General features: G+C 36.4%; 2 protein-coding genes and 1 long non-coding RNA gene across 8 annotated transcripts in view; 2 read left to right on the plus strand and 1 right to left on the minus strand.

Moving 5' to 3' along the window:
* LOC103461059 (LIM and senescent cell antigen-like-containing domain protein 1) overlaps positions 1–23,144 on the plus strand; it is a 34,674-nt gene extending 11,530 nt beyond the window's left edge. For 2 of the 6 annotated variants that reach the window (XM_008403414.2, XM_008403405.2), the window contains exons 2-11: positions 11,345–11,504; positions 13,706–13,772; positions 13,883–14,003; positions 15,446–15,595; positions 16,067–16,217; positions 18,528–18,620; positions 19,267–19,315; positions 19,429–19,504; positions 19,926–20,113; positions 21,502–21,590. In XM_008403414.2, coding sequence (XP_008401636.1) covers positions 11,345–11,504; positions 13,706–13,772; positions 13,883–14,003; positions 15,446–15,595; positions 16,067–16,217; positions 18,528–18,620; positions 19,267–19,315; positions 19,429–19,504; positions 19,926–20,070 — 1,012 coding nt within the window. In that variant the 3' untranslated portion in view covers positions 20,071–20,113; positions 21,502–21,590. The other 4 variants (XM_008403390.2, XM_008403382.2, XM_008403398.2 and 1 more) reach the window with 4 other exon arrangements.
* LOC103461095 (uncharacterized) lies at positions 20,144–20,910 on the minus strand. Its single transcript, XR_533047.2, has 2 exons — positions 20,675–20,910; positions 20,144–20,636 (listed from the first exon to the last, which is right to left on the minus strand). It is a non-coding gene; the product is annotated as an uncharacterized LOC103461095 (long non-coding RNA).
* Positions 23,145–25,172: 2,028 nt separating the features above from the next.
* The window catches only part of ranbp2 (RAN binding protein 2), a 28,731-nt gene continuing 28,012 nt past the window's right edge, over positions 25,173–25,891 (plus strand). Inside the window, 1 exon segment of the mRNA XM_017302497.1 lies at positions 25,173–25,395. Within this exon segment, the coding sequence (XP_017157986.1) occupies positions 25,324–25,395 (72 nt within the window). The 5' untranslated portion in view covers positions 25,173–25,323.

A 25,891-nucleotide genomic window follows, 5' to 3' on the forward strand; every position in this document is an offset into this window, starting at 1 on the left:
CTTGTTAGTAGTAAAGAAAATCCTTGAATTGCGTACTGGAACAGGAGACGGTATTCCCTGTCATTCCCAAAATGTGGCATGGATTACCTGACCTTTGACCTGCATTGACTTGGAGAGAAGCCTATCTCCCCAGAGATGTTTTTGACAGTTGCTGGAGCTATTTTAGCCAAAGTTCACAAACGTATCAACACATGTTCTCCATGTGTCTTCATCTCAGCAGCAATAACAAGAATATTGCTTTCCCTGACCATTTGGATTCTAAGTCTTTGTTTATTTTGGTATGATGGATTTCACCATATGGTGCTGCACAGTGGCGCAGTTGGTAGAGCTGTTGCCTTGCAGCAAGAAGGTTCTGGGTTCGATTCCCGCCCCAGGTCTCTCTGCATGGAGTTGCATGTTCTCCCTGTGCATGCCTGGGTTTTCTCCGGGTACTCTGGTTTCCTCTMACAGTCCAAAAACATGACCGTCAGGTTAATTGGCCTCTCCAAATTGTCCCTAGGTGTGAGTGTGTGTGTGCATGGTTGTTTGTCCTGTATGTCTGTGTGTTGCCCTGTGACAGACTGGCGACCTGTCCAGGGTGACCCCTGCCCCTCGCCCGGAACGCCAGCTGGAGAGGCACCAGCAACCCCCCTGACCCCAACAAGGTACAAGGGTGTAAAGAAAATGGATGGATGGATTTCATCATATGTCCCTACAGTGAATATGTGGATTACACAGAGATCTGTCATCCTTCCTTTGGAAAAGCTGACTCATTATCTTAACCAGAAATCAGATATATTTTTGAAGCTTTGGGGTCCATATGAGTGTTTAGTCCCTAAGATTTTTGTTTTTTGGTGTGTTTTTTTACTGCTTTATTAATTTTTGCCTGTTTATTTTCTTTTTTGTCTTAGTGGTCGTCAGGTGAAACGTGCTGAGGAAGAAATTCATAACACCTTATCTCTTATTTATGTGAGGTATTAATAGTTGGGGTTTTTTGTTGTTTTTTTGTTTTGTTTTTGGGTTTCTTGTGTGTGGGAGGCAGCACATGATTCTCTTTTGTTTGTGTTGTAACTGATCTAAAATTAAGAAAAATAAAAAATCACAAACTAGCGTGATGCAAAAAAATTTTTTCCCATGTTTCTATTGTCCATAAAATTGTGAAAATTGGAATTACAAAAATGTATTTGCTTAATGGAAGCATGCCAATTAAAAAAAAGTCATGTTTTCAATAAAATGTGCATATTTTGCAAAACTGCAAGTGAATATCGTATAAATACGTAATCACCCTGTGTTGCCCGGCTGGCGACCTGTCCAAGGTGACCTCTCACTCGCTGACCGCAGGAAATAGGGGAGGGAGCGAGGGAGGGATGGATGGTCACTTTCTTCTGAATGGACTGACGCAGAAAAACTGAACTGACTTGAAATACTGAAATTGCAAAATTTTGATTTTTTTCAATATTGGCAGAATATCTAAAAAGTTTAATTTCTAACGGAAATGCGTCTAGTTTTGGTAAAACCACCTCATCCTAGCATAAAAACATTTTTTTATCAGAAAACATTAACCCTTTTCAAAATTGCTGTTTCCATTAAACAAATTTATTTTCATTATTCCAATTTGCGCAACGTTATGGTGAATGGAAACACAGCTACTCACTTCACGAGAAACCAAATGAGCTTTGAGAATCCCCATGCAGGATGTCACAACAACATGTAATCTATTTTGCGGTTTGCGTGCCTCAGAGGGCCCGGACTTTAAGACTAATATGAATATCTTTGGTTTGTTTCCACTTTCGGCAGAGCGTGCAGAGGAAGGATGGAGGCACATCAAATGTTAATAATAGCTGCATTTTCTGTGTGGTCTCATCCCTCTCATTTTGCTAAACAGTCATTTAAGTAATAACCAAGTCTGCATGGTGAGCCTGGTTTGGGCTTTTCAAAATCGTCCTATTTAAAGTAATTTTTCACCCAGTCGTAAACAGGGCCTGCACTGATGTGAGAAAATCCACTTGAACAATACGGCAGGGTGGACACCCGATAACTGGCTGCTGGATTCTAGGGTGGAGTCCTGAGCCGAAATCAAGCTTCCTGTTGAGTGCCCACCCTCTGCCCATTCATCAGTCATCACTGGTTCCCAGTAGGAAAACATTTAATGTTTAGTCCAGTGTGGGTCTGAATGGCAACATCTAAATATGCTAGAAACTGATGTTATCTCAATTTCCACAAGAAAAGGAGAATTATTTACATTTACATACACTTTACTCCAGTTTTATTGAGCACAAGTGTTAATGTGTTTTATTTTACTGTAACATACTGTACCACAACGGCTGCAGGAAACGTTAAAAAAGGGTAATATATAAAATTATTGATAGATAATCCAGTGAATTACTTGTATACTATTTAGGGCTAAAACAATTAGTCAGATTAATACAAACAATGAACTAAGTTAGTAATCGATTAATCATTAATTGGAGTATACAGAATCTAAAATATGCCATTTGCTGAAAAAATAACGCATTCAAGCAGTAATTAACCCAAATTATACAAAAAATATATACATTATGCACTTTAGATTAAAAAAAAAATCCTTCTTTATTTGTAAATCTGCTCAACCAAAAGCTCTGTTGATGAAACAGGAAATGGCTTAATTAAGTATTTATTAGCTGCAGATGTGTCCTTTGCTATGTTATATTAAGGTAATAAGATGTTAACTGCCTTTTTAAAAAAGTTCTTGAATTATTTGTTTTTTTTTTAAGTGGTTACATAAAAAAAATCTGCAGAATGTATTTTTTTTATCCAATTACTCGATTAATCACCGGGAAAAAATGATAGAATGATTGATTACTAAAATAATCAACACTGAATCAGTGTCAAACTATTTTAAGCGATATTAAATGAAATCAATATTAAATCAAACTGTGACCAAAAGGAACTTTTTTAATAAAGCAACCAGTATTTTTTTTTTTAATACAACACAAAACTTTGGAGACAAAAATGACTTAAACTGACAAATAATGTGATAAGGAGGAATCTGTGGATACTATTGGAACCTTACAGATAATCCTGAGCATCCTCTTCATCAAACTTCTATACAACAGCGGTCTTCAGTCAGAGGCTTCTTCAGATTTGCTGTAAGACAGACAGCTACAGGAGCTGCAACTCTTTGAAGAAACCTGTATAATATGAGTTAAAACATTTAATTTTCTTCTGGGATTAAAGTATTACTGACATAAATTAGAGAAGATTGTCTGAAATTGTAAATATTTGATAATTCAGCATTTTAGCTGAAAAAATAAAATAGTTTGTTGACCCGTGTCAATAGAGACAGCCGTCTCTCTGTGTATACAATCTGACATATATACACAAAACAGCAGCTGCCATCACCTAGTTTGGAGTTGAGGCTCCAATGAACATCTATTTGTAGAATGGAGTCATGAAGACATGTACAGATACGTCTCAGCTGGACACACATACACACACACACAGGGCTTGGACATCATGACGTAAACTCCAGCTTTCGTTAATAAATCCTTAGTTCTGCTGTAAAAACAGATCGGCTGCTTCTTCTCCATTTGAGCGTCAAGCTTGTTTGTCTCGCTGGAGACTATTTCCGGATCTGGCCTGGAGTTGTTTTGATGCTTTGCAAAGTGGTCGTTAATTTGTGGAGCCGGTTGAGCACAACCACATAAAGAGCTGTCTATCTACCCAGATTTTAGGGTTTACAGGAATGCCGATGCTTAGAGCGTTGTGGGATTTTGAAGGATTAGAATATTTTATAATTGATCCAAATAGTTTCCTTGTTGGGTTTTAGACTTGTATTCAAGCTGAACCAGCTCTGACTCTGGAAATAAACGGCTCATAACTAAGCACATTAACCACGGGGTTAAGTTGTTATTAGAAAGGTCAACATGAAGTTGAAGTTTGCAATTAAAACTGAGCTAAATAGGCGCTGCTTAGTGAGGGCATTGCAGCCAAACGGGTCACATGTTGAACTGTTACGAATATCCTGGCGCTTGTGCAACAGCAATTTGTATGAATAATGAGAAAACAACCATATCAGGTTCAGATCTCCTTGGCTAAACTTGTGTAATAAATACAATTTACACTAAAGCTGCCTCTTTTATTTTATTAGAAGGAGGTATTGAATGGGGGAATTTTTCTGCCATAATCCAAGAGCACACATTTTCAGTTTGAGAGCAGGATTTCATGTCTTTTTTCTCAAAACTTGTAATGCTTGTACTCAAAAATTTCTACTGTCTTTCAAATATTCACTGTGCCTTCTCAAACCTTCTATAGTAGCCACACAGGCGCACCCACTACAATTAAACAAACGCACCCAGTTACAACGCTTTAATTCTATTGGCTGAGTGGTTGCCAGGCGATGGTGTTCTATTGTGAGCAGAAAATGATTCTCAAGCGAGCAGAGAGGTTTGCAAGCTTGGATTTGATCCAAGCAGAGACAAGTTTTGAGTGCGAGGAGGACTACAAAATATACTAAATGTTTAGGAACTTCTTACACCCTGCTGTGAATCTTATGACTTCACTGTAGCAACCTTTGAGTCTTCTTCCTTCAACACTGACTTCCACACTGAAGATTGTTCTTGCCACGAAGAGTTTCTCTTAGATATGGTGCGTTTAAACTGGATTTATCAATTTAGGATCAATGTCGACTGGTCTCTTGTAAACATGAAAAATCTACTGTTTGATCACTATTTATTTTAAAAGTAACGGTAACACTTTATTTGAAGGGATGTGCATAAATAAGACTGACATAACACCTGTCACAAACATGAAAGTCTTTATGAATGTTTATGAATATTGTCATCATGAAGTGTCATTCGATAGGTAATTTTATTTATATAGTACATTTTCAGCAACACGTCAATTCAAAATGCTTTACATGAATTAGAAGGAAATACAAACAAAACAACAAAACCAAAAGAAAGACAAGAAGCTAAAGTACATATTGGTTCCCTATGTTTAATAAGAATAAAAAACCCTTACCTTAAACTGGTGAGGGTTTCTCTGGATTCTTGTTCTGATAAAACTAATTGTTGGTTCTAGTTGTTCTGGGTCGAGTTCTAGATGTGTACAACATAAAGCTAAATGTTGGTTCTCCATGTTTGACTCTTGTTCTGCGTCAGGTAGACGTTACTTTCTACGTTTGTTCTAGATTTGCAAATTAACAGGAGTCTCTCTACGTCCTGCTGAGATATTAAACGTATGAAGCTAAATGTTGGTCTAAAGGCCAAGTACTCCACACTTTATAAGCTAAATCTTGACTCTTTCAAACGGTCTTAATCCATCTATGCTTAAAAAATTTCATTTACCAAAAGACACTGTATGACAACATCCGTAAACATTCATAAAGACTCATTGATGTTCATGACAGGTGTTATGTCATGTTTAATGCCAGTGTCATATCAGTCCTTCATGAGTGTTGCCAAAGTCATTTAAAGTTTTCCATCTAAATCAGAATGGTGCTTGATTCACGTTATCCGGCTCGCATCCCGAAACACTTTCTGCAGTTTTGTTTTGCTCAGTGATGTCAACCAGATGATGAAACGGTCGTAGTGATTAGTTTGGCCTGTTGCTCTTTTCTTAGTGTCTCACTTGTTTACCTCAAGCTCCAGCTGCTAAACGCCAAAACTTGAATCAGTTGAGGAAAAGGTTGAAAAATGAAACGAGGACACGTGTTTGTGTGCATCATTGTGACAGTGACCTCTGTCTGCACAGGCGTCAGTCAGGGTGGGCTCTTTATTTCAGTATCCTGCCCAAGAATAGCCACCGAGTGACGGGAGGGGAGGCTGGTAGTCTGTGTGTGTGTGAATAAGAGAGCAATAGGGGGAATGAGAGAACGAGGGAGTGTTGAGTCCATCAGTGACGGAGTCTGTGTGTTTGAGACAAGTAGAGAGAGAGAGAGGGAGAGAGTTCCCAGCACTGTTTGATCGGCACCTCGGTTCTCCCTCCCGCTGCGTGAGTTACGGCTCCGACACTTCCAACAATCACAGAGGATTTTACCCAGAGCCCAAGGAGTTGACTCAATCTGCCGGAGATGAGCGTGGAAATGAACGGGCGCGCCGTGCCACCTTCCATACCTGAGGATGGCGAAGCCCCGGACCACATCCGCCACGGAGAGATGAACGGCTACCACCAGAGGTTTCAGGCCAGCGACGGGGGAGAGGCTGAGCTCCCGGTGTCCAAGTCCCAGAGACGGAAGAGTGATGTCAAAGTCTATAAAGAGTTCTGTGACTTTTATGCTCGCTTGTAAGTAATGCTAGAAAATTGGTACAGAAATTCAACAAATCTGGTGGTGAAAGTTGTTTTTTAAACTATAAATGTGGATTGTTATGAGAAGTAGTTAAACTTTCTTCTTGCCGATTAAAAAAAGTAAATTGGTTTCACATTAAATCCAACATTTTCATATATTTAGAAGGTAAAGAATGTTGAGGTCGTATTTGCCGTGACATTATTAGCTTAAGTCCGATCCGACTGCAGTGCTGCAGAATGTGAGGAATTCCTCCATGGAGCTGAAGCGGACAGTCTGATTAGCTCAAGCTGCTGTTTGTGCAGAGATATCTGTGGACGCTACAGGAGGGAACGCACAGGGAGGGCTATTTTTGTGCCAAACGGGGGGAGAGTTGTTACACAAAATGGCATTGCCAGCTGGCATTCAAAATATGTGAGCTTGAGAGACAGCAGAGCTAAATATACATACTGTTTATCACCTGATGCAGGAAAGCATGGGCATTAGGTCACCTGCAGGATTTGGATCAAAGCTTTTTGAGGAGATTGTTAAAAAATAATGAGGTAACTACCAACAGGTACTTAATTTGTATTATTAGTTAGAAAATTGGTAATATTACCAGTTTTACTAGTAGTACAAATAATAATTTTTTTACCTGGCTGCAGTAAAAAAAAATAAAATAAAAAATTAGTTAAGTTATAAAAATGTAAATTTTTATGGTAAGTCAACTTGATGTAGTAATGTAAAAACTTAAGTAAAATTCCTGTTAACTAATCATTTTTAGTTTAATATAAGACAGTTAAGGGAATATCTTTTATTAAGTGTTTTGAGCTTGACAATTAAAGTTAGTACAACTTAACTGAGTCAAAGCAACAAGACAACTAGCATATTTTTTTACAGTGTGCCATTCATCTGTTATGATACTGATTATAAAGTAGTCCAAGTCAGTTGCCTGCATTATTACATCACATTAGAAACCATAAGTACAGTTATTAAAGTTAATGCTATGTATATTGTTGGCACCTCAGTTGCAATAAGGAAGTTTGCTGTGCTTAAAATGATTGTTTTCCTGCCTCAATATTCTCATAAAATGTTGTTTTTTCACTGTGCCACACATACTGTGCCATCTGTTTTTTTTAGAGTGCACCACTCCCTCCTACAGCAAAACAAAACATTCCCCTACTGATACTCAGAGTCTGTGATACAATAAACCCAAGACAGCATTAGAAAGATGAACTACTGTGCTTTTAACAATATATACTTCGAACCAACTATTACAAAATGCATGGCATTGTAGAATTGGATAATTTTGTGATGTAATGAGGGTAGCTCAAAATTTAAACAACCAATTATCTGCAGTTTTGGAGGAAGAAGTTACATCGAGTGATGAAATGATTATTTACAGTAATTGTAGGCAGTTGTAGATTTTTTTAAGAGCAGTACTTATACTCTTTTGGGTTATGTTTGTTCTGACATCCTGAACAATCATAGTTATCAAAAAAAACGGAAAATAAATTACTTTTTGCACTTTTAGCAATATCACAACAGTACCTTAAATAAAAGTGTATAATTTGCTGAGGTAGCACGCTAACTAAAAGGTTAGTGGCTCTAACCCTAAAGCACTAATCATAAACTGTAATGGCGCTAACGCTAAAGAACTACACCAACATTTAGTGGAAGCTAATGCTAAAGCGCTAACTTCAGTTCAAATTATATCTGCCTTTGAAAGATTACATTTAATTTTAATTTATATATTATGCTCTATTGTATTTATGTTTACATCTTGTTCTGTTTTTTTGTATTCTGTATGTTTAGTTGTTGAAATAGTGCAAAAAAAAAGACAAAATGGTGAGGAGAGGAAACAGATCTGTACCACGAACTTCAAAATAAGAGCATGAATATTAATGTCTAACTACCAGAATAATTTTTACAGTCAATAATCAAAACTTCAACACAGATTTTGACCTTTATCAACTAAAAATTTACAAAACAGCAAAGGAAATCAGAGATTTAGAATTTATCTGGAAAAATGAATTTAGGTGAAGCCATGTGCGATAAAGATTAGCGCTGTTGTTAGCCCACTACTGACGATTTCTAACTGCTAAAGGTATTTGGTTTATACATTTTTTTGGACCCCTGGAAATGCATTTCAGTTGATATGTGAATCTGCAGGAGCAAATGTTCACCCACACTGTCTTCACAACGCAGTAATTACAATTGGACAATGTGCTGACTTCACTGCAAATCAAAAGTTCAAAGCGTAAAGAATGACATGCTGATGCCATATGGGAATTCATGCTGAACAAGTTTATGCTTCAAGAAGATGCTTCTCTCATACTTTTTCTTGCTGGCTTCATCTCTTTTTTTGTTCGTCCCGTTGATACAGCATATTATTTATACAAATACATGAACCAAAAAAGAAAACACATGGACATGTTATAAAGCAAAGCTCTAAGCAGGCTTTTTACTTCCTGTCACCTTGCAAACTCTTTCCAGGTGCCAGTCTTTTGAGCTGTGAGAACATAACTCTCTGCTTTCTTTCTCTACCTCATGTGTGAATTTAATTTAGCCGCATGAAAGCAGCTTTTGAGCAGATCCCAACAAAAACTAAGCCAAGAGATATGGAAAATTGGATTAAATTTAATTAGAAAAGGCCTTTTTTTCCCAAGCTATATAAATGTGTTCAGCTTGGCTATGGGTGCTGCTAAAGGCAGATATGAGGGTGGAAATGCCTGAGGGATGTATCACTTCCTCACACAAATCCTTCGGCCAGGGCAGGGCTGTCAGTGTATTTGATATCAGTCCAAACGGGCCAGAAGAAAAATGTGTATGTGATAATCCTTCAGCAGACTGGACACATCTTGCCTCAAAGTGATATTTTTACAGCGCATGCCAGCTAAACACCTTTTTAATGCAAGGTGTATGATATAATAAATACTTCATAAAGCTGCCGTAGCTCACATGTTGATGTTTGGAGCATAACCCAAAAATGAGAACAAATGAATCGTGTTTTTGTACTTCTTTGAAATAAATGCGGTATAACTAAGTAAAAATTACCAGATGGTTTCACTTTGTGATAATCCTCCATGGTCTTGTGTGTTTATGTGTGTTGCCTTCACACACTGTGCTATTTTGACCTTTTAGAAAGCAGGAAAGCCAGGATTGTTCCTCCAAATCCCCCTTCTCTGCGTTTTTCATACCAACATGTCTCCCTGCTTCATATTTCCACCTACATCCAGCTTATTGGGTATTAAACTGCAGAGCAGGGACATCTATCTGGATTTTATATTCTTATTATAAGCATTCAAGTGTTTAGATTTAATGTCACCATTATCAGAGGTCATCTTTGTTTTTTAATTAAAGTCCTTATAAGAAATTAGGTTTTACAGCCCTTTGTGCTGATGAATGACATTGTGATTGCATAGTTTCCTAATATCAAGCAGCTTTAATCAAAACAAAATCTTGAAACAACCACTTGGGCAACCATATTAACATTAAAGCGCTGTGAGAAAGCACAAAGGCAGCACAAATAAATTATATTACACAATTTCTATTGTTGATGTGAAGATAATTAGTAACTGTTAAGACGTTTTTAAAAACAGTTTTTATTGCCTGATGGACTCCAGTCAAAACGCTTACAGCTCCGATTATACATCAGTGGTAAGGTGGCGATAAGTTTGTCATTAAATGCGGTAAAATCCAAAAAAAGATGATGAGCATAGCTAAGGCAGTGCTAGGCTAAACAGTTGTAGCTTCAGTTTACTTTTACATTCTGTACAATTTCCTCTCAGTCTTTAACTCGGCACACGTTTTAAAGTAAATGGAGCCAAACCAAATGGAGACAAATACAAAACAAAAAAAACCACACATATGCTACAGATAGCTTTTTTCTTTCATGAGATAAAATAAAAATGTTGCATCTGGATGGGAGACACAAACTCAGAAAAATAAACCTTCTGTTTGGGTTAGCATTTACATTTCAAAGATTTCTCAGAACGATGAACCAATATTGTTAACATTTTGCTTTTGTAATAGAGTTGGGCCAATCACAAACCTCCCCAACACTGAGAAAATCCAAAACCTGTTTTTCTTTTTTACAGTAATAAAATCAAAGTTTCCATCTCAGACTTTTTTTTATTTGCTTCATCGAGATCATCATTGATTCATGTTGTTGTTTTATCTATTTTTGATCTGTTGAATTTCTGTTCTGCTGCTTTGGTATTTCAAACGTATTTCTATATAATTTTACCACCTTTTTACCTAAACACATTCGGGGTTATGTTACACAACTATTGTCATGAATTATATTACAGGCATAGAGTCTGAGTCCATGTTGGCTAAAAAAATTACCTTATTGCAATTAAGCAGTACGCATATTGTGTAGAGTGTTCACAACGCTGAACAAAATGCATTTATCAGGACTTCAATTTGGGATCCTTACTTATTTTATTCTAGTTGAACATTTTACTTCATCCACTCTGTTTCATTACAGACTGAAAAGAGTCATAACTTGAGTTCATAAGAGTTCATACTTGTTGGGCATGTTTCTTGTGTCTCAGATTTTGAGATTATTATTTCTAAATATTAGAAAATATTGCACCCATCCCTGTTGATATAGTGCCGAACATATTTTACTGTGATAAAAATATTTTATCTGATCAACGTTAATCCTGCACATGTTGTTTCTTCCCTGTCCTGTAATCTTAAATCCAATTTTCCAGTGTTTGTCCTCATACCTCAGATTTGATTAGCAGCAGCTTCTTGTTGTGCCAGAAGGACAACATGCAGGTTTTACTCCTCGCTTAGTCTCCCACCCTGATGAACCAGAACCAAAATAAACCTGGAAACTCTTACATCAGCTGATAACAGCTAGAACAATCTTCTAGCTGTTATCATGCTATGGGAAATGTGGCAACAACTTTTTAAACGTTGTTTTATGTGTTCTGGCGTGACCCCAGTTATTGTCCTATCCAAACTCTGTTTAGGCCTGGGTTGAATCAACTTGCACCAAACCTACAAACCGTGATAAATCATACATTTTTATTTAAATTATGCCCTTTTTGCATGATTTCAGTGCATTTTGCTCTGATTTTTTTTATTTTTCTTCATGTTTGTCTTCAGCAACATGGCCAACGCCCTGGCCAACGCCATGTGTGAGCGCTGCAAGAGCCGCTTCGCACCGGCGGAAAAGATAGTGAACAGCAACGGGGAGCTTTACCATGAGCAGTGCTTCGTCTGTGCTCAGTGTTTCCAGCAGTTCCCGGAGGGACTCTTCTATGAGGTAACTTTCTATGCCCTGATAAATTAATAAAAACATGCATGAGGCAATAACTCTTACATGTAAGCTCTCCCTGAGGCTAAATCAGCAGATGTTGTGTAGCACACTTCCTATCTGCTCTGCCTGTGTGTTTTTATGGAGCTGTAAAATTAAATAGATTTATGGTTTTGCTTTTATTTTTTGTCACACTTAAATGTTTCAGATCATCCAACAAATTTTAATATCAGACAAAAGTAAATACAAAAAGCAGTTTTTAAATAATTTCATTTAAAAGTGACCTATTATTCATCCTTGAACATGTTACAATAAGTCTATCTATGGGGTAAACAAAACATGCTTGTTACATTTTACACTAATTTACACAACTCACGTGAAAATGTCGGCAACAGATGTGCGATTATGCAACCGTACATATTTGAAAAGCATAAGTGGGGCCTCTTGGACATCCAACAAGAATGCAGCAAGTGGTTTCTGGATGGTAAAATCAACAATCAAACACTTTGCTTTTTCCAGCAGCCGTTGTAGAGCAAAATCAGCTGAACAAATGTCCTGGAGCTCAGCTTGGGTTGCTGGGTAACAGGCTGGGCTTCACTGGGGTTGCTAGGTGACTAGCAGTGCCTGCTGATGTGACGTTATATTCCTAAGGCTCAATTTCCAGACACAAAAAAAACATTAACTTATTGCCAATTAGCGACTGTTTGTTTTTTAAGCACTTGGGTTTTTTTTAGAAGCAGGAGAAACCCAAATGGATGTATAAAAATATGCAAAATGTTAATTTTGTATGATTGATCCCCTTTAAGGTAAAGAAAGTCATGTGGAAAAAAATCTATTTTACACTATACGCAATAACTGGTTATGTGTTTGCAATAATTAGACCAGTTTTCTTCCCTATGGAAGTATTTTCAAGCGTTCATAAACTCTGCAAAGTCAGTCTTCATAAACTCACATAAACTGAACAAAATGTGGTTAATCACAGTTAATCACAAAATGTGAAACGTGAATACCCCTTTTTCCTTAATCAATGAAATTAAATGAAATTGGCTACTATTGAAATATTTTGGATTGTTTTAATCACAATGTGTAATACGAAGGAGTATTAGTGCCAGGCTAAGAGAAAAAAATTAGCTATTCAAATAAAGGAGTGATATTACATGAAAAAAAGTCAGAATATAACAAGAATAAAGTTGTTCCCCAGTAACTCAAAAATAATATGAGAATAAAATTTTATACAAGAATAAATTCAGAATACTACCAGAATAAAATTTTAATACCTCGATGTGGTAATTTTATAACAAAATACATTATAAATTAGAATAATTATAACAAACTGAAATGAGGAATGTTGACCATATTTCGAGGTTAGAATTTGGTCATCAAAACTTTGCTTTCATTAAAACAACTTTTTTCTAGTAATTTGACAATTTTCTTTGTTATTATTGTTACTTTACTGTCATAATATTGTTGCTTTACTCTCGTAATTTAAAAAAAATCATGGTAATATGTGCAGTAGTTTGTATAAAACAACATATAGAAAACCTTTTGGCACACAAATGTTCTTCAGTAATATAAACCAATGCATGTGATAGGCTGAGAAGCAAATCAAGGTGATCACAACCTTTAAACAGTGTTGAATTATTAAAAGCTTCTTTTCCAATAAACTATTTCTGCACAGATGTTGAAACAAGGCCAGATGTTTCTCAGATTCTCAAACAACACAAGGCCTCTAATGTGAACCATACAACCTGATCAATAATCAATAGACATCAAAGACAAGGAGATCAGTTCTTCCTTTCCTTACTGTTCATGTTGCTATAAATACACAGAGATAAAATGAAATCCAGGAAACATCCACAGCTGCAGTTCATTTAATGACACAGATCAAACTAATAATTTCCTTCTTCGTTTTCAGATGTTTTGCTGTGAAATTATTCACATTTTTCTCTGCAATTATCCCTACTATTTGTATTTTATATCACTATTTTGTGATTAAACATCGCTTAAACCCCATGTATATTGAATAGTATACATATCTGATATTATGAGCAAACACCAATAACTTTTAACATGTTAAAAAGCATATTAATGTTAGAAATATTATATGCAACCATTTTGCTGCCTGTTTAAAATGCACTTCAACACTTTATGCTGGAGTTAAAGTGAGAAACGTTTGAATTACAACACCAGTAATATATTTGTTTTGACAGTTTGAAGGCAGGAAGTACTGCGAACATGACTTCCAGATGCTGTTCGCTCCTTGTTGCCATCAGTGTGGTGAGCATAAACCTTTCTTCTTGTTCAGAACCAAATGAGAACGGAGCTGGATTTTAAGAGCCAAATCGCTTCATTGCTGTTGTTTCTGTAAACGTTTGTTCTCCTCTCAGGTGAGTTCATCATTGGCCGAGTGATCAAGGCGATGAACAACAGCTGGCACCCCGAGTGTTTCTGCTGTGACCTTTGCCAGGCGGTTCTCGCAGATGTTGGATTTGTTAAAAACGCTGGACGGTCAGTGATAGCTCAGTCATTTACTCTCATATTTAATGTTTGGTGGGTGTGAATGTTCCAATAAAAATACCTCTGTATTTAAACAAGAGAATTTACCTAAACCTTATAACACAATTTAACTTTTTAATTAAAAAAAACAGAGAAGCTATAATTCTTTCTACTGTTGCTAAAATAATGGTTAAATGTTGATATTTACGTTTTGATTCATATGGACAGCAACAGAATAAAGGTGTTGAAAATCAGACCTGGTTCTCATTATTAAGTAATTGATTTAATCAGTTTATTTTAACTGACATAACGTTAGTTCTCATGTCACGTAACACGTCAGTGAACTTTGCCCTTTTTTGGCAGTTGCCATGGAGTTGCTATGACAACAATAAACAACCCACAAACGTGGAGCTAGCTTTCGCCTCGTTCTTAACTTACAAATAATATAAGTACATGACAACTATTACTCAAACACAATTTGTGAGTACTCCACCTCTATGTAATACTAAGATAAATATCACTGATATTTACTGTAGTTACTTACAGAACGTCGGATCTAGCAAAATTAGCTTAGCTAATGTAGCTTTTAGCTGCTAGCTAACACGGACGTGTAGCCTACATGTTACTATTATATGCGTACTCTGCCTGCCACCAGAACATTGTTATTCACACGAAGAGTTCGTAAGTCCATTACAAATTCGTTTAAACATTGTTTGTATTCGTCCATGGATTTCAGTCTCCATGGTGTTCACGAAGTAGTTAACTGAATCGGCAGCTTGTCGACATCGTCTGATAGATTTTACTTCTGTCTCAGACGGGTAAATCCCGACAGCAGTGATTTTGTTCATGTGATTTTGCACATTGGTCAAAAGTGTCCATATATTTTCGTTTTGTTCGTCTCGAAACCATGGGTCCACTGTGCATTGCGCATGCGTGTGGGAACTATGTACATTTTGTTTTAAAAAGTGTAACCTGTGCTTTAAGATTAGATCTAATTATAGAATAAACACTCCCTAAATGTGTTGCTAGTATTTAATTATAAGTGCTTATTGCTTTGAATATCATACTGTTTATACCTTCTGGAAGCTCAACTCTTTATAAACAGAAACTGTGTTTTGAGTTGATCTTAGATGAGCTTAAGATGAGACATTTATGTGCTCCAAAGAATAGTCCAATTAATTTTTAATGTCCTAAACCACATTAATAGAATGACTTTAATGTGCTATTAACTTTTAGTGGCTATTAACTGTATAAAACATCGGTGCAAGTTGTTACTTTGTTACTGGTTTGTATCCAGTATTGACTGTTCTGCTTGAAATGACCCATGACTTTTATCTGATATCCCTCTTTAAGTCAAATAACCTTTGGAAATTAAAGTCTTCAACCTTATTGATCCCACAAGAGACTTAGTTTCTAATGAAAATTGCCCCTCTATTTTTTTTCTGTCTCTGTAGACATCTGTGTCGCCCCTGTCACAACAAGGAGAAAGCCCGTGGACTGGGAAAATATGTCTGTCAGAAGTGTCACGCCATCATTGACGAGCAGCCGCTGCTTTTCAAGAACGACCCCTATCACCCGGATCACTTCAACTGCAACAACTGCGGGTAAACACAGTCACAAGCAAAAATAAGTGAGAGGGCTGCACAATGCAAGAGACAATTAATGTGGATTTCATTGAAAAGTCTCATGCATGCAGGCAAATGTCAAAGTCTTAACAGTTAAATGCAAATGTTAGAGGATATTAACCAAGATTTTAGGGTTATTGGCATAAAACTTTGCTTCGTTTTTCTAAAAATATATTTTGAAGAAAAACTCAATTGATTGACCAAAAACCCAATACTGCCATCTAGTGGAAAGGTTAGGTAACTGTCTTTGTATGCATAAATAATGTGCACCCAAGTACTAGAAAATAGTTGAAAATCTTTCTAAATATTCTACTTCTTTGAACATAAATGTGACTATTCCTTACAATTTATGTTTTGCATTTTTTTTCCAAAATAGAAATGACATCAATATGTCAGTTCAGCTGAGGTTTAATACCGTTAAACCTCCTGAATTGTTTGAAATCTCTGCAGTAAGGAGCTGACAGCGGATGCCAGGGAGCTGAAAGGCGAGCTCTACTGTCTGCCCTGCCATGACAAGATGGGCGTCCCAATCTGCGGGGCCTGCAGGAGACCCATCGAGGGCCGCGTGGTCAACGCCATGGGCAAGCAGTGGCACGTCGAGGTGCAATTTTTAAAAAATTATTCCACCTAAAAATTCAACAGATGGCAACTAGGGATGCAAATTATCGATTAATGAGTTAATCTAAAGATGACTGGTCTTATCAGTTGACTTGCGATTAATTGATGAGTCAGTTTTGTCTTGTATGAAAAGAGCTAATTGTCTTTCCATAACCTGAAGGGCTTCATTTTTCATAATATAATGAGTTTGAAGAGAAAAACATTAAATCCTAACATTATTTTGTGTCAGATGTATTAAATAGTGACTAAATAAACAGAAGACTGTCGCTCTCTCACATTATTAAACTTAGACATATTTATAAAATACAACAAAACACTAATCTCTTAAGTTGCTGAAAGGAAAAATAAGATTAAAAGTATAAAATATGAACAGTTGTTCATACAGAAGTACAATTTGTGGTTGCTCTTGAAGGAAAGTTGAAACTTCACTCCATGAATGAAATTTCTGAAAAGTTAAAAATTTTCTACTTTAAAAGCTGTGAAAATGTCCACCTTTTTTCTAGAAAGTAGGTGGACTTAATCTAAAACATTTTGAGTTTTTGTTTAACTTTATTCCTCTTTCTTTTGTTTCTATCTACAATGGCCCTAATGTGTCAGCGTTGCTCCGCCATGCAGCTCAGCTGAATGAGTTTTATTAAAATGAAACTTGATGAGCTTGTCATGTGTTTATATTTCAAAGCAAAACTGCAAAAGATGCATTTTGCATCACAAACCGGACTGTTTCTCTTTCCTGTTATGGAATAGCTGCCATCTTTAATTCCATATGGTTAATAATTACGTTTAAGGTTTAAAAATGACTACTGGCGCCCTCTGCTAGATGGCAGCCAAACTACAACAATAAAAGAAGATCTGAGCGAACACTTTTATTCAATCAGCTGGAAGTAATTTTAATCTAATAAACCATTAATCGATAATTAATTACAAGTCGATTAATTGTTTGCATCCCTAGTAGTAACATAGAAGTTGGAGAAAGAAGCGTTCACATTGTACTACTCAGTAAATACTTATAAACAAACAGATTTATGTCTGTAAGATTTAAGCTTTTGTCATGATAAATTAATCAACTTAATTCTTTTTCCCAGTTTTTCACATTTACAGTCAGTTTCTCTGTTTTCCCCAATGTTTAGCATCATGTGTGTACTGTGTGTGAGCGCCCGTTTCAGGGCCACCCATTTTACGAACGAGGCGGCCGTGCCTATTGTGAGAGACACTTTGACATGGTGAGGGAGGGGCTGCGCACCTGTTTAAGTGTTGAATGCTGCCCGTCTCCCTGCCTGACTGAAATTAACCAGCCTCCATGCAGGGTTTACTGTAGTTAGAATAGAATAGTACTTTATTTATCCCACAGTGGGAAAATTTACTTGTTACACCATCGCAGTAAAAAAATATGCCCCAGTAAATATCAAAATATCTAAAACCATTATAAACAACTTTATATTAATAAAGTACTTTAATATTAATTAAAATAAAATTGTAACCTGAAAATCTGGGTATTTAAAAAAAAACTAAATAAATAAATATTTAAAAAAAAACAATAAATAAATAAATATAGAGTATATTCTTTTGTATTTTCATTGAACAACTTTATTGTTCAATGCAGTGACATAAAGATCACATGCAGTGACATAAAGATCACATGTGATTTATTGCACATTTATATTTTAACTGAATATACTGGTTCATATTTGTTGTAAAAAATAAAAAGCTAACTAATATTGTCTCCTTTTTATAATTTCGTGACTTTTTAAAGATTTAATTGGTGGTTTATTGTAGAGGGATAATCCCTTGGCAAATAAGTCACTAAGGAAAAAATGTTTTATACCAAAGTATTGCTCAGAGAGATAATTTGTACAACTTTAAACTGTTATGAGTTTTAACAAAACTGTAAATCACAACTAATATGGAGAATGTTTCAAATAAAGCTAATTTAGATTGAAATAATTTGTACAAAATAGATTTTTTATTTATTTGTTGCTTGTGTTGTTTTTATTTTACTATGTTCTTAGGTACTGTTAAGTTCTCCTTTTTCATAGTTTATTTATTCGCAATTTATAAATCAGAAGAAAATTTTAAAACGTAGGTGATTTTCTCATTTTGAAAGAACAATTTACAAACTTCTATTATTAATATTTCTTCAGTCCTTGTGTGGATGCATCAACAGCACATCTGGAATGAACTTTGCTGTGTTTCGGCCTCATAGTGTGACATAATAATACTGTACTGTGAATGAGTGTGATGATGTCACTGACTTGTGCACTAACCATGTGTGCTGGGCCTTGGGTTGTGCTTGCAGCATTTTGTGTGTGCTAAGTGTGAGAAACCCTTCCTGGGCCACCGTCACTACGAGCGCAAGGGACTGGCTTACTGTGAGACCCACTACAACCAGGTAACAAACACATTACAGCCAGGTAACAAACACATTACAACCAGGTAACAAACACATTACAACCAGGTAACAAACACATTACAACCAGGTAACAAAAGACATTACAACCAGGTAAACACATTACAGCCAAGTAACAAACACATTACAACCAGGTAACAAACACACTATAACCAGGTAACAAACACACTGCAACCAGGTAACAAACACCTTACAACCAAGTCAAATTAAATCCATAGTAAGAACTGAGAACTTTTTAAACTGAAAAGGTGAATTTTTAACATGTGGGTGTTTTGGGATACAATCATCATCTTTTCTAAACCATAATTACCTAAAATAATCATAAAAACTGAACTAATAATAAATATGTAATAACAAGTCATCTGATTCTGCCATTTTTCATCAATAATTGAAGTTTAATGTTTCTGTAATTTCTTGGGTTTATTCTTTCAGATGCATTGTAATCCAGCACCCTCTATCCATCCATCCATTTTCTTTACACCCTTGTCCCTTAGTGGGGTCGGGAGGGCTGCTGGTTAATCCTGCACCCTTTTTTTGTTAAGTTTTATGAAAACGGCATGTTGGATGAGCCATGACAAAATAAAAAAATGTTTTGCTATGTTGCTAATCTTCTGTTTCTGCCTCTTAGCTGTTCGGAGACGTTTGCTACCACTGCAATCGTGTCATCGAGGGAGACGGTGAGGAATTTCTCTTATTCTGAATCCATGTATTTGATCAAATCAATTATAGTTTGTCAAGTAAATCAAAATAATGTGTTTATAATCTGCTCTCTGTGGTTGTTTATTTCCAGTGGTGTCTGCCCTCAACAAGGCCTGGTGTGTCAACTGCTTCGCCTGCTCTACCTGCAACACCAAGCTCACTCTCAAGTAAGTTACACGTTTTATCGACACACAAACAGTTCAGATGCTCTTTATTTAGAGGTTTCCAAAGCTGTTAATGACTGATTAATGATCAGAACAGGAAATAAAACCGCATCTTAATGAATTTAAATTATCATCAAGTTGTGACCCTCCCTGGTTGTATTTGTACCTTTTTGACATTAATATAAATAAGGTTTTCTTCTTTGCATGCTCCTCTGTTGTCAGTCTTGCCTCTGAGACTTATTTTGCTGCTTTGAATCATGATTTTCAGTCTTATCTTTTCTGATTTCTAATCTGTCTGTTGTCTTTTCTTCCACCTCTCCTGTTGCTTATTTCTCTTTGTCCTCTCTGCTGTCTCCAAACACTTCTATTTCCTCCTGAACTGCTTTCTCTGCCGTTCATCTCTCCATCGTCCCTGCTCCGTCAGGGATAAATTTGTTGAGGTGGATCTGAAGCCTGTGTGCAAACACTGCTTCGAAAGACTCCCAGACGATTTGAGACGTCGGCTGGCCAAGCGTGAGCGTGACTCAAAAGAGAAGAAGAAGAAACCGCTGATACCCATGTGTCTTTGATACCCCCTTGCTCTCTGTTCTCCTTGCAGCTATTCCTCCTTTGGTCAGTTTTGATCTTCCTTCAGTTTTCTGCTTTTCCATATTTAACCCTAAAACCTCTCTAACACTAATTGAAGCAGTGATTTGGCTTAGTTGAGTGACGTAATACTGAAATGTTTTTCCCCACACGTGACCACCTCTGAGCAGGAAGTGAAGATCAGGATTTGGACCAGAACTTGCTGTGCAAACAGCAGAATCAGAATCAGTCGCAGGCTGAAGGGAGCGCTTTGTTTCCTGGTTCCCCCTGGTCTGTCTGGTGTTGGGAGTAAATCCGTAATCACATCCGGCAGCTTTCTGCCATCATCTGAGCAAATCTAAAGTTTCCTCTTGTTGCTATGCGTGACCCAGTCCTGGTAGCGTAAATACTTTAGAAACGGCTGAGTGAAAACAAAAGCTGGAAAAAAATCAATCCAAGTGCCTGAAAACCACTCAACCGTGTTTTTTTGGCAAGTTATTGTTTCTAGAAAATTAATTGTTTAAAAAATCCTGGTTTGTTAAATCACATTCCATTGCCGCTGTGCCGTTACCTAGCAACCCCAGACCAGATCAGCTGGTCTGGGGTTACCTAGCAACCCCAGACCAGCCCATCACCTAGCAACCTGAGCGGAACTCTATTTGTCAGTTGGTTCTGAAAGGAGCTCAAAATAGGCAGAACTGTCCAGACTAAAATATCATTATTATTAATAATTTTGTTCAAAGGATGTAATGAACATCAATAAACTTTTCAGTAATGTAAAGGAGCTTGTTTTAAGTCAACAATTTCTTAATATTGTGTAGATTGGCAGATCATTTCACTTATTACATGGGAAAATTTTACTTTTTCATCAATATTAAGGAATTTTGACTTAAAACAAGCTCCTATATCTTGCTGAAAAGTTACTTGCAAGTTAGTTTTGTCTTAGATTTTGTTTTTTTTGTAGTGTATGTACTATAGGTGCTAGGGCTAGGTGATGTGTCTTAAAAATACTGGATTTTAGACCAGATCAAATATCTGATTTTAAATAATTTGTTCCTACCTTTATTTACTAAAAAATATAAATGACAGAAAATATTTTCAAAAAGTGGTTTTTATTTCAATCATCCCTTCTGTGTGTTGAACGATGGAATATCAGAGTCAGGCTACATAAATTTTTGTTGAATTACAAAAATATAGTCGTAGAATTAAAGACGTAATTTTCCGAGAAAAAACCTCTTAATGTTACCAGAAAAAAATTGTTTTAATGAACAGATTTAATTATATTGATTAATTCTTAACAATCCCTCCACTGTTATCCTTTGCTTGCAAAAAATTACTGAATGTACCAAAGAAGCAGCCAAAATCCAGCAACATTTTTGTACCCCTAGATGCTTTATTGCTTTCGGACTACAACTGGTTATGCTTTCACCCCGCAGGAACAAGTTTGTGGAGTTCGACATGAAGCCGGTGTGTAAGAAGTGCTACGAGAAGTTCCCGTTGGAGCTGAAAAAGCGGCTGAAGAAGCTGTCCGAAGCTGCTGCACGGAAGTGAACCGACGGTTAAGCAGCTGAAGGAGATGAAACCCTGAGGTGGCCGCGACCCCACGACCCCTCACCTGTAGCCCCACACCTGCAAAGTGCCTTGATTTTATCCTCCTTAAACTGGTTTAGCTTCAAGTGTCTTTTTGCATAAATTCTGTTTTTATACATTCGCTTGTTTCACTGCAATTTATATTATATGTTCTATATTTAATAAACTGTAAGAGACGTGGAAATAAGACTGAAAAGCTGTTCTGGCAGGTTGTTTAATCTGTTATTTGAAGCCAAAATTGCCTCCTGTTAGAATAATAACAATACATAAACTCAAAACAAACTACAGAAATATGTTTTATTAAATGTTTACACAATAAACCGTTACAGGCGTTTTACTAAACTAAATGTGTATTAAGTTTGAAAGGTAAAATTACAATATAATGAGAATTTGTGCTCCAGATACTGATTTTGTCTAACATGCATCTGGATTGAACGCAGTATTTTAGATGACGTGTTACAGCATTAATTTTAATTTTTCATATAACGTCAACAGCTTTTAGATTTATACTTGCAGAGAAATGACAGTTGTTGTTGTAGAATAAAGCAAGAAGTATTTAATTATTCATTTATAAATTAATAAGAAATGTATAAATAATTGATTAACATGTTATCAAGCATTTCTTAATATTAATTATTCCTGTTATTAAGTCATTATTCCTGGTTTATTAAGTCATTAACAGACATTCAGTGACCTAATTATTATTCGGCAATGAAAAATGCTTTGTTGCTGAAACACGATACAAATAAACTTGAAGATAAAAAATAACATCACAAATATAGTAATGAAATGAATCCCAATTGTTTTACCCACTCTTAATTAGTCGATACATAATATATAAATGCTAAAGCAGCATTTACTGTGTGGTCCACTCCAACATCTGAACCTACACTTGTAAAAATCAGTTCTGTTGAAAACAAGTGCTGAACACATGAGGTGCCACTGTGACAGGATTTAAGTTGCAGCAACTGCTGCCACATGTGTCTGCGTGCGCGCGCTACAACTTGTGACATGTGCAGAGACCCGATGTGAAAGTCATGTTCGATGTTAAGAGCTTCTGACTGTAAATCCAGTGAATGAAAGCGATCCTCTTAACTACTTCCTGGGAGCTCAGACTTGCTTTGCAAAACAAAGCAGCAGCCCTTTGTTTCAAAATAATTATTTATCCGCCATATTTTACCTTGCAAGGCTTTGCTCTTTGTATTTTGATTCACTAGTAAAAAAAAAAAAACATTCCACAGTTGTATTATGCAGAAGCACCCAATGGACTGGTTGTTGTTAGGCAGAACTTCAGCAGCACTATAAATACTCCAGGGTGTAGTTTTATTTGCCATGTTACACGATGTGTCAACTAGATTATGTTTTATGGAACCGTGTCGTACTGTATTTTTCCTCTGAAGACACACCAAAGTGCATGCTTCATGTTCTCCTTTACTGCTGCTTAAAGTCCTATACTGGCACAATAAACACAATTTGCCCAAGCTTGAAATCCGGGTGGACTGGTGTTTTCTAGTTGAAAGCTTCACATAATTTTTTAATTAGGATTATGGATTTATGGTGTACAGAAATGTGGCTGATGTTCTTGAAACCTTTTAAAAAGAAAATATGCTTTGTTAAAAAGTAAAATTTATTATGGAGATCATTTAAAAGGGTGTTTCTAAGCAGACTTACTTTTTTAAGATAAATCTTAAATTATATAGCTGCTAACATCAATGCCTCTAGAAGCTCTATCTTGGTTTTACTTGATGTTAGTGCTGTGTTTGGCACAGCTGATCATATAAATACAGTGGGAATTTGCTAGAGACTGAGACAACTGTGTTATTTATAAATCTGGGCAAATGAAATTATGTCATGGTGTTCCTCTGGGAGCCATTTTTGGACCATTGTTTGTCAAAATGTAGAATACCACATCAATGATGATGATGCTCAGCTTTGAAGAAAAAAAATCTTCCAATGGAAATGAATGAAATATTATCTCAACAACATTTATTTTTCCCTTTTGGATCAGTAAAGTGTTTTTGAATTTAAATTGAATTTCAATAAACCACACTTTTTGCCTTTAACTTCAAAGTAAACATGACCACATTCATCCACTGACTTTCACACAACAGCAGAATTTTATGCACCAAAATCTGATTTTAATTAATTTATAAAACTAAATGAAGCAAATTTTCAATCTCCATCCATTCATTTTCTTAACATCCTTGTCCCTTGGTGGGGTCAGGAGGGTTGCTGGTGCCCATCTCCAGCTAACGTTCCGGGCGAGAGGCGGAGTACACCCTGGACAGGTCACCAGTCTGTCGCAGGGCAGCACAGAGACACACAGGACACACAACCATGCAAACACACACTCACACCTAGGGACAATTTAGACAGACCAATTAACCTAACAGTCATGTTTTTGGACTGTGGGAGAAAACCCACGCATGCACAGGGAGAACATGCAAACTCCATGCAGAAAGACGCTGGGCCGGGAATTGAACCCAGAACCTTCTTGCTGCAAGGCAACAGCTCTACCAACTGCGCCACTGTGCAGCCCATCAAATATTCAATCTTATCAATCAAATTTTATTTGTATAGCACATTTCAGCAGCAAGGCATTTCAAAGTGCTTTACATAATTAAAATAAAAACAGCATGTGACATCAAATAAACAGTGAGAAAGAGAAAGATTTTGAGAAAAAAAGATTTAAAAAAGATAAAAACATTAAAACCCCTTTTAGGACTTCAGTTAAACGTCGTTTAACTGGGACTCTAACCCTCTGGGACTTTAGTCAAAAACAAGGACTCCAACCTCTAGGTTTTTAGTTGAAACGCCATCAACTGGGACACTTATTATTATTGCTGCATGGACATAATTTTATTAAATCAAGCCCAAATTTGCAAGATGGAAGCATATGTTTAGGGTCTACAAACGACCCTAAAGAGATTGATACATCTCTTTCTAACAAAAAGAGTCTGACTCCTTTATTTGCTAAATCAAATATATTATATGTTTAATTTACTGCTGTGCAAACAAACAAATCCTATAGAATTTTGTGATTTTATTTTAAGATATTTTTCTCCCTACATAAGAAGTAGGAGGAATATTTACATGTTAGAATGGCACAAAGTCCAGACCTAAATATATTTCAAGACTTGAATTGCAAAAATAACCAAAAAAAGTGACTGAGGGAGGCTGAATGCATATATGCTACATATGAACTTTTAATATTAATAAAACTTATGAACATAAAGCAGCAAAAGTCTAAACGATGAACTCATGAAGATTGGATAAAACATTTTAAAAGTAGGAACATGAACAAATAAAAGTTTCATGTTTCTGACTCTTTTATTGCTTCTTTGTTTTTTTTTTAAATAAACAGAAACACTCATAAATTTGGTGCAGGTTAATGAAATGTCTATTTACTTTATGCTTGGACTTCTACAATCTCAAGCCTCTTTTAAAATACAGTGCGTCAGCGTGCGTCAGAGAATACTCCGTTCTGATTGGTCGGAAAGTCTGTTTCAAGTTTGCGCATGACAACGTAACACACTGCCATTTGACTGCGCATTATCACTATGGGGAGTTAACGTGATGTTAATGTCAGTGTTTCTTTTACATTTCGTGAACTCTTCTAGCCCGTGAAGTGTGGTTAGCTCTTGTAGAAGTCTCTGACATTTGAAGCCATGAGGCGGAGTAAGGCTGAAGTGGACCGCTACGTTTCCTCCGTACAGAGTTCCTCTCCTTCACTCAAAGAGGTAAGATAGTACCAGCAGGCTAAGCATGTTAGCCTGCTCCCGCCGTTAGGTCTGAGCCGCATGTGACATTCAGTCGGCGTTTAGCTTCAAATTTGGCTGTATTTGATCCAAACACAGCTTGGAGTTTTGACTACGCGAGCTTGTCACCAGTTTGTGTTTATATTGGTTGTCGGTTGAACCTCTGTTAGCCGTCTCCGGCTAGTGGCACATGCTATCAACCGGCTTTACGGCCAAGACGTTAGCTTCAGAAACGTAGCATCTGATTCGACACTTAAGTAATTAGCTAGTTTTCTGGTTTTAAACGAACTAAGGGTACCTTTTATAAACTCTAATTTAAGAATATGATATATATAGCCATTTTAAATCTGAACTTCTTAAGGTAAACCTTCATTCTCTAAATTTCAAACGTTGACTGCCTAATGTAATCGTAGTTACACAGTTTACAACTTGTTGGCTAAGAATCTTTTATTTGCAGATCACTTCCTATGTATGAACA

This window comes from Poecilia reticulata, linkage group LG2 (genome assembly GCF_000633615.1).
Source record: "Poecilia reticulata strain Guanapo linkage group LG2, Guppy_female_1.0+MT, whole genome shotgun sequence".
Classification (NCBI taxonomy): domain Eukaryota; kingdom Metazoa; phylum Chordata; class Actinopteri; order Cyprinodontiformes; family Poeciliidae; genus Poecilia; species Poecilia reticulata.